General features: G+C 49.3%; 1 protein-coding gene across 1 annotated transcript in view; it reads left to right on the top strand.

Annotated features, from left to right (window-relative positions):
- The first annotated feature begins 7,329 nt into the window (after positions 1 to 7,329).
- ARHGAP25 (Rho GTPase activating protein 25) overlaps positions 7,330 to 8,550 on the top strand; it is a 46,196-nt gene continuing 44,975 nt past the window's right edge. The window contains exon 1 of the mRNA XM_081253704.1: positions 7,330 to 7,701. Within this exon, the coding sequence (XP_081109830.1) occupies positions 7,519 to 7,701 (183 nt within the window). The 5' untranslated portion in view covers positions 7,330 to 7,518. The remainder of the gene's footprint in view (positions 7,702 to 8,550) is intronic.

The following is an 8,550-nucleotide window of genomic DNA, read 5'->3' as shown; positions in this document are numbered from 1 at the left end:
CTACTGTATAGCACAGGAAACTATATTCAGTATCTTGTGGTAAACCATAATGGAAAAGAATTGAAAAAGAATGTATATATGTGTAACTGAGTCACTTGCTGTACAGCAGTAATTAACACAACATTGTAATTCAACTATAAGTCAATAAAAAAATAAAATAAGAAAAAAAGATATTTATTCCTGAGCCATGGGGCCTTCTGCTCACCTACACAGCCAAATATCATTTCCTGAGAGAGAACACTGAGATCAGAAACTCAAAGACTTCTTTGTGGGCTTCCCTGGTGGCGTAGTGGTTGAGAGTCCGCCTGCCGATGCAGGGGACACGGGTTCGTGCCCCGGTCCGGGAAGATCCCACATGCCACGGAGCGGCTGGGCCTGTGAGTCATGGCCGCTGAGCCTGCGCGTCCAGAGCTTGTGCTCCGCAACAGGAGAGGCCACAACAGTGAGAGGCCCGCGTACCGCAAAAAAAACCCAAAAAACAAAAAAAACCCCACTTCTTTGTAAAGGACCTCTTGCTTCTGAATGATGCTTTATGTCCTTAAGGGTCCTCTTGCAGAACGTGGATGTCTGTGTAAGTGCATGGTCAAGAGTCTTGGCAGAAAGTGTGAGCAGGGCTGAAACCCAGCTGGTGCTCCTATCATGAAGCTGTTACCCTGGAGAGTGGCTGCATCCATCCATCCAGGGGCACCATCTTCTCCCCCAGGACAGCTCCTGTCCCAGGGGTATGAGATGGACCCAAACTGGCCCTGGATCTTTGCTTGGCACAAGATGGCAGCCTCTCTCCTTTCACTCCCCTTCCAGGAAGCAACCCCTGCTCCATTGCTAAGCTCTTGGGGATAGTGGATTTTCTTGCTGTGCTTCTTTTCTCCTACACTGATACCTAATGCAAGCTCTCTGTAAAGTCCCAAGGAAAACAGTAACCTTCTCTGTCTTGTATCTAAGTTGATCTCCAGTGCCTTGAGTTAATGCTAGTCTCTTCTGGGCTCAGCCTTTTCTTTGATTTCTGAACATCTATTATGTTACTTTCCAGATCAGAGATTCTCACATCCTGGCTTTCACTTGCACCTCTTTTTCCCCAATAAGCTCTTTCTGAACCCACAGGCCTCACCTGTCAAAACTAGAATTCTGGGGAAGTCAAAATCTCTCAGCCCACCCTCATATATCATCACACCCAGAACAGGACTTTCCTGCCTATTCCAACCCACCACGTTCTCTGCTTCCTTCCCAGCTTCTAAGAATGAGTCTCTCAGGTCTTTGAATGTTTGTGGGGCAGGGTTGTGTCTGGTTGATCTTAGATCCCAGACCCAGTCACTGCTCCCGGCGCGTGCCAAGGGCTCAGCCAATGTGCATTGGATGAATAGATGGAGAAGACCCCTCACCTGAGCCACCCAAACCCCAAACTCCCACCCGCCTCCTGTTCAGCCAGCTCTGGAGCTCTGGTGGTCTGCCTCATCACTGCCTCTCCTACGCTCTCCATTTCCCCGGCTGCCATCCTAATTCAGGCCTCTGGATTCACACCTGGAATTTTGTACATGGTCCAGCTAGTCTTCTCTTTTTCCTTTCCTCAATCTCTCTCCCTCCTTTCCTCTCTTCCCTTTCATCTCTTCTTCCTTTTCTCTCATTTAACATAATATCCAGTCTATCCTATGATAATACTGCTAACAATAATAGCTTCCATTTAATGCCCATGTTTTAAGAGTCTGACATTGGCTGGGGCCCGTCCACTTGTCTTTGTTAATCTTTATAGACTGGCCACTCCACGAGCTACGTATTATGATCACAGTTTCACAGAGAAGGTAACTGGCAGAACATGATTCACCCAAGGCTGCATACGTAGAAGCCTGTGCTCTCTGCTACCTCACCCTGCCCTCTCTTTGTCAGCACTGTGTTAGATGTTGGGGATACAGGGTGAACAAGGCTAAGCATGAAAGCAGAGCCCCTGTCCTCTTAGAGTTCAAGTGGAGAGAAAAGACAGAGTAAGAAAAAGGACCAGGAGGGATGATAAGTGATTTGAAGGACATGTGTCCCCAGTTAAGAGGGAATAGAGCCCAGGGTGTGACTCAGTCTGGCTGGGCTGAGAAGGCGTCTCATGGGAGGTGTGGCCGGAAGTAAGTCTTGAAGGATGAACAAGAACATTTAAAGAACTGGGTGTGGGTGAGAATGGGTGGGGAGAAGAGTCCAGCAGAGGGAATGGAATACCATCATGGATGGAGTGCACAATGGGTATGCAGAAAGAGAGCAGGAGATGCAACCGGAGAATCACAAAGGACTCTGAACCGCATGGTAGGGAGTTTAATCTTCATCTTTTAGGATGAAGATGTTGGAGGGTCACTGAAGGCTTCTAGGTCAAAGAGTAACATGATCAGATTTGTGTTTCAGAAGGACCATGTCACAAACAATGTCATCAGTGGATTAGAGATGAGATTGGTAGGAGGGAGACAGGACAGGGAACTAGTGCAGAAATCCAGGGAGAGGATAAATGGGCCAAGAAAACCAGGTAGGGGTAGAGAGGAGGGATCAGAGAGAAAGAGAGCTATTGATTGTGAGGACTGTAGGAATGGGTCAGCCTTCTGGTTTGGCTGGCTGACCGGGGAGAAGTCAGTCACAGCAAACCAGAGAAAAGCAGGCTTGGGTGTGTTTGTTACACAAGCCCGGGGAATGGTAGGAGGTAGGGGGAGAAAGACGGTAAGTTCAACTAGCATCACGTGACCTGGAGATCCTCACGGAGGTACCTGAAGGCAGTCGGGTAGATGAGTCTACAGCTCAGGAGAGGGTGTCTGGGGGTAATCTATGTATATTCTACTCCCTTTTCAACTTTATTTATACAAGGTTCCCAGACTAATGCACTGCTCAGATCAACATACTGAGAAAATACCTTCAGTAGTTTTCCAGCTTTGATTGAACTATTCCCAGCTCACATGTTCAGAGCCTCTAAATAGAATCTAAACTCATGCAGAGTTGAGAGCAGATGGAAGAAATATCTCAGAAGTAGACCCTAGAAGATTTTGTGATTGATTATCTGTGGGGGGAGGGTGGGGTCAGAAGATGGAAGATAAAGAGAGGAAGTGATAATGCCTCCCAAGCTGACTTCTCTGTTTATACTTCCTCCTTTAATTTTTTTCTCGCTCCAACTTGGGGCGAAAAGCAGCTACCTTCTACTGCAAAAACAGCACCGCTGAGACTGTGGAACTTCTTTTACGTCTCTTCTTGACCTCCCTCACCTGCAGACGAAAATGCAGCCTATGCGGTTCAATTACTTAACTTGCCTCTATTTTATCATGAACCTCTCTTGCTTAGGTACATGAGATGGCTCCCTGTTAGCTCTCAGATCAAGGCTGAACTTCTCACTCTGAAAAGAAGCTACTTTTCTGGACCTTTCAGTTTGATTTCTCTCTTTGAGGAAATGCTACCCACACATTTATGGCCCATTTTGTCTCATGCTTGGTAATGATACTATTCAGATTCCCAGAAGTGCCAACCAACAGACCTTTCTGTGATGATGGAAATATTCTCTTCCTGTGTTGTCCATTACTGTAGCCATGAGCCACATGGGCTACTACTACTGAGCACTTGAAATGCGGCTGGTGTGACCGAGGCACTGAACTTAATTTATTTGAATTCATTTCAATGTACGTAGCCAGTCACGGCAAGTGGCTACAGTACTGGACAGTGCAGTGCTGGGGGCTTGTTCTTTCTTTATCTACTAGAGTACGGGTGGGTTTGCCACCTCCCTAGAGTGTTCTGCAAACTCTTAGCAACTGCCTTCCAACTACCCGCCTTTTGCTGGTCTTCACTTGGCCCCCGCTCCAGCCCACAGCCTGGCTCAGACCTCCTTCCCAAAGGGCTGGGATCATGCGCTCTGTATGTGATGACTGGCTCACAAGCAAAGCTTGTCACGGTTATTATTTTCATTATGAGAAACAGCTCTAGAAATAGTAACAGATCTCTTTGTTTACTTTATCCGGGAACAAGTCACACCCACAGACAAGAGAGACTGTTCAAAGGAACGAACCAGGAAAGTCATCAAAAATAAGTCCAACTCAGGGCCCACCAGGCTTTCTTCTCTGATATTTGAATCACCTCATGATAGGGCTGGCCGATGAGCCATACCGAGGGCCGAGGTGGGAGATGGCTCTGACATGGGGCAGAAGGAGCCCCTGCTTCGTTACTGTCTCATCAGAACCCCTGTTGTCATCTCCCCAGTGTTCAGGCCTGATTGGAGCAGTGGCAGTTTGCTCTGAGCCATCTGTACTCATGGCCCAGTGCCCACAGTCATAACACGTATGGTGGATGTATGGGTGAATGGGATCATTTCTGAGATATAACAGATGGTTAGCCAAGGCCTTGATCCCATGCATATGGACAAAGTGTTCCCCTACTTGTCACAAGGACATCAAGACCCCTCTTGGCCAAGTATGAGAACATAACATTCCCATATCTACTCTTCCTTTTCCAGGCCATTCTGCAATGCACAGATGCTTCTAGGGGGAGGTTTTGAGTGTTGCGTATTTGTTTTTGCTATTATTGTTTTGGCCACTACAGAGCATAAAAAGTTTCCCAGAGCTATCCCAGCAGCTGAATTCTTCTGTGCTGTGTTCATTCTCTTCAGTCTACGGTGTCGTTTTGGCCCCTGCTCCCCCTATCCTCCTTCTTCAATTCTTGTTGGAGTTCTTCAGTTTCTGCCATTTTCTAGAGCAGTCCGAACAGTTTCTGTGGGTCTCTGGGGGTAGCCTGAGTCTGCGGGGACCTGAGTCTTCACAGCCACCACGTGGCACCCACCTGCTTTCCTCCTCTCCTGCGCTGGCTGCCTTTGGTGGTATCACCCTAGAAGCCTAGAAGCCCTCCCTCCCAAGTCTGATACTGCTTCGGCTGGATGAGCACAGAAGTCACACTGGGCTGGGCAGAGGCTACCGAGGTGAGGGAAAATCCCTGTGCATCTGCCAGAAACCCTCAGTCTTCAGAAATTCTGTGTGCCAGCCATTCTTTCAATCTCTGCCCTGTTTCTAGTATGAATGTGAGTCTTTCCATGTTACAGTTTCTGACCTAGAGACACAGAGCTGTGCACAGTTCTTCCAGTTCTCTCCTCCCCACTGTATTCCTGCCCAAACCCTCCTCTGGCTCCTTCAGATCATTTAAACAGCCTTAGAGCAAGTGATTAGCCCCAGAGTAGCTGTTCTTTGAGTTACAGATAGAAGGCCTTGAAGATTGCAATGAACTGAAGATTAAGATCAAAGATAAAATTCTTAACTGGCTTGCCGGGACACATGGATATAAAGCAAACCCTTTGCTAGCACACTGCTAAATTTTCATCAAAATGTCAAGTTACTTTTTACTGCAACGGGGTATGGGGATATCTGCACTCTTACGATATCTGTCTAATAGGAGGTTGAATCAAGTGTGTCTTGTGCCCTGGTGTACAGCATAGGATGAGCTCTCCAGTCTCTGGTGGGAGGCGAGGGGTGACTGCAAGTTGGCATCTTGGGAATGAGGGTATGTGACAGGAACGCAGACCACTTGTGGGGTTGAGGGAGCCCAGTTAGGGCAGAGTCCACTTCAGACAGCAATCCAGGATGAGCTATGTAAATAGGGTGATAATTCTGGATCCAGTTAGAGTCAGTGGAAGAAAGACTCTGTAATGCTGTATAAAATTCTGGTAATTGAGGGCTTCCCTGGTGGCGCGGTGGTTGAGAGTCCGCCTGCCGATGCAGGAGACACGGGTTCGTGCCCTGGTCTGGGAAGATCCCACATGCCGCGAGCGGCTAGGCCCGTGAGCCACAACTACTGAGCCTGCGCGTCCGGAGCCTGTGCTCCGCAACGGGAGAGGCCACAACAGTGAGAGGCCTGCGTACTGCAAAAAGAAAAAAAAAAAATTCTGGTATTTGAAAGCAAGTCACGAATATAAATAAAAGACAAAAACTACAGGCCTAGAGGGAGATAGAAAGAAAGGAATCAAAAGCGATGAGAGAAGTTGTTGATTCAATGCATTGAAAATGGGAATTAAGGAAGAGGGAAAGCTTGACAAGGCAGCAATGTTTTGAAACGAAGAGAGAAGTTTAGGAGGTCCTCGAAGATGATCTCCATCTTCGCAGTAGGAAGTAAAGTCATCTGTTGATAAAAATAATGAGTGACATTTGCTCACTTTGGACCAGGGACTGTGCAAAGTGGTTTATATATATGAACCTGTTTAATCTCCACAACAATTCCATAGAATAGGGGCTATGATGATCCTAGTTTCACAAGCAAGGAAACTGAGGCTCAGAGAAGTTGCATAATGTACCCAGGGTCAAAGGGCCAAGAAAGGAAAAACTGGTCTTTACCAGGTGAGATGAGATTGGATGAGAGTGAAGTTGGCTTAGTTCAGCTTCTTCGTGAATGATCTGGGGACTGACAAAAGCTGGATAAAGGGATTATAAGATGGAGACTTCCTCCAACAAGGAGGTGAATGCAAGCCCTGGGGACTGCCAAGTGTGGAGCACACCACACAAGGTCGAGGAGACACGGAGCTCCAACGCGGTTTTAAGGGAACTGTTGAACCAGCTGCGAAAGAAGGAAGGGGAGAATCAGAGGAAGGACATGTTGACCCCCAGGGGACCACAGGCCGGCTGATGGATCGCTGTGGAGAGGAGGGAAGGAGGGAGTTATCCTGGGTGGGAGTTACCATGGAGACAAGCTGCAGACACCTGGATCTAATCTGATGAGAGGCGGAGCTCTTATGTGAAAACAAAAGCAAACTACGCGATGCAGTGGGTTGGGGGGTCTGGATTCAAATTCTGCGTCTGTGTCCTGGTGGCAGGTTCGTGTCATTTTCAAAGGCTTGTGTGCTGTCAGCCACATGGGAGGGACAAGCCAACTGAAAACGTAGTAGGCAGGCAGCTGCAGGGAGGCCCTCGGTCCTGCAGAAAGGGCTGTGAACACTCTCCGTGGGTGGGGGACAGAGAGCACTTGACGACACTGGGCAGGAAGATTCAGGAGGTGCCGGCATCCTGCACGCTGGCTGTGTGGTCAGGGGTCGGGGGGCTTTGGGGGACCGTTGGGGCAGGGCAGTACTGGACAGTGAGGTTGGGGAACACAGTGGCTCCTTCTGAGGAAGAAGCCAGGCAGCTTCTGGCTGCCTCTGCAGCTGTGTGGGACTCACCCTGAACCCTGAGAGCAAGAGGCATTATTTTCTCCCCTCTCTTGTCAGATATTGACTCCCACGCAGGAAAAAGGAAGCACCTTTTGTCAGATGCTGTGGCCACTTCCTCTTCAGAAGGCTCCAGCCAATCTCTGGCTTTGCAGAACGAGGGCGCTGACTCCAGCTGCCGGACCTTGAGGGTGTAGGGCCCCAGGGCCGGCGCTGACAGGGGCTGGACCCTCGGCTGGCCCGCTGGGTTCCGGGGCATCCTCTCTGCTGCAGATCTGAACCCCTGAGCCCGACCTGGCTGGGGCCCAGTGCTTCCCGGCCCCTCCCTGCACACTGCTCACAGCCCCTGTCAGCCCGCCTGTCTGTCCCTCTCCACAGCTCGGTCAAGGAGTGTGATGACCGGAGAGCAGATGGCGGCCTTTCACCCCGCATCCATCCCCAACCCGCTGGAAAGACCCATCAAGATGGGCTGGCTGAAGAAGCAGAGGTCCCTCGTGAAAAACTGGCAGCAGAGGTACTTCGTGCTGAGGGCACAGCAGCTCTATTACTACAAGGACGAGGAGGACGTGAAGCCGCAGGTACCAGCCTGGCTGTTTGCCCCCTTCCCAGGGCTGTCCCCTCCTGGGTGTGGGAGGTGGGTGGAGCCCCAGAGATCACTACAGACTCACAGGGGGGCTTCTTACTAGGATGAGACCCCTGTCCATTTGAAAGGACTTCTCTCTCTCCTTCTCACCCTTTGTGAGATGCATAAACTGAGTTGCAGAGATGACAGGGTAATCCTCCTCCACGGAGCCCCAAGATGAGCACTGGGGCTCTTCCTAAACGCAGCGCTAAGTCGAGGTTGGCAGCGTGGTCTTGATGGGAATGTGGAGCACAAGGGCTCAGGGAGAGTGGATTTGGGTTCAGGAAAATTGATTTGGGGCTTTCATTTATTTGTCAGTTCAATCAATATTTATTGAGCATCTACTGTGCGCCAGACACTGTTCCAGGGAGTTGAAATAACTCAGTGACTAAAACAGATAAGCACCCCTGACGTGTGGAACTTAGAAGATGGGGAGGGGGGAAGCAAAAAGATAAACATAATCAATAAGAAAATTATGTGGTTTGTTAGAAAATGACTAGTTCTATGAGGAGAAAATAGAATGGGCTAGGAGGATCAAGCATTTGGGGGAGGTGGTACAATTTCAAGAAGGGTGGCCAGAATGCCTTCATGAGAAAGGGGACATTTGAGCAAAGATTAAGGAGGAGAGGCAATCCGCCAGGCAGACCTCTGGGTAAAGAGCACTCCAGGCAGAGGGGACAGCCAGTGCAAAGGCCCTGAGGTAGAGCATGTCTGATGTGTGTGCGAAATAGCAAGGAGGTCAGCGTGGGAGCAGCAGAGTTAGGGAATGAAAGGATCAAAGGAGATGAGGTCAGAGAATGGAGCC

Source organism: Mesoplodon bidens, assembly GCF_964165515.1.
Source record: "Mesoplodon bidens genome assembly, chromosome: 14".
Classification (NCBI taxonomy): domain Eukaryota; kingdom Metazoa; phylum Chordata; class Mammalia; order Artiodactyla; family Ziphiidae; genus Mesoplodon; species Mesoplodon bidens.
Note: the sequence above shows the minus strand (reverse complement) of the source record. Positions and strands in the feature narration are given on the sequence as shown.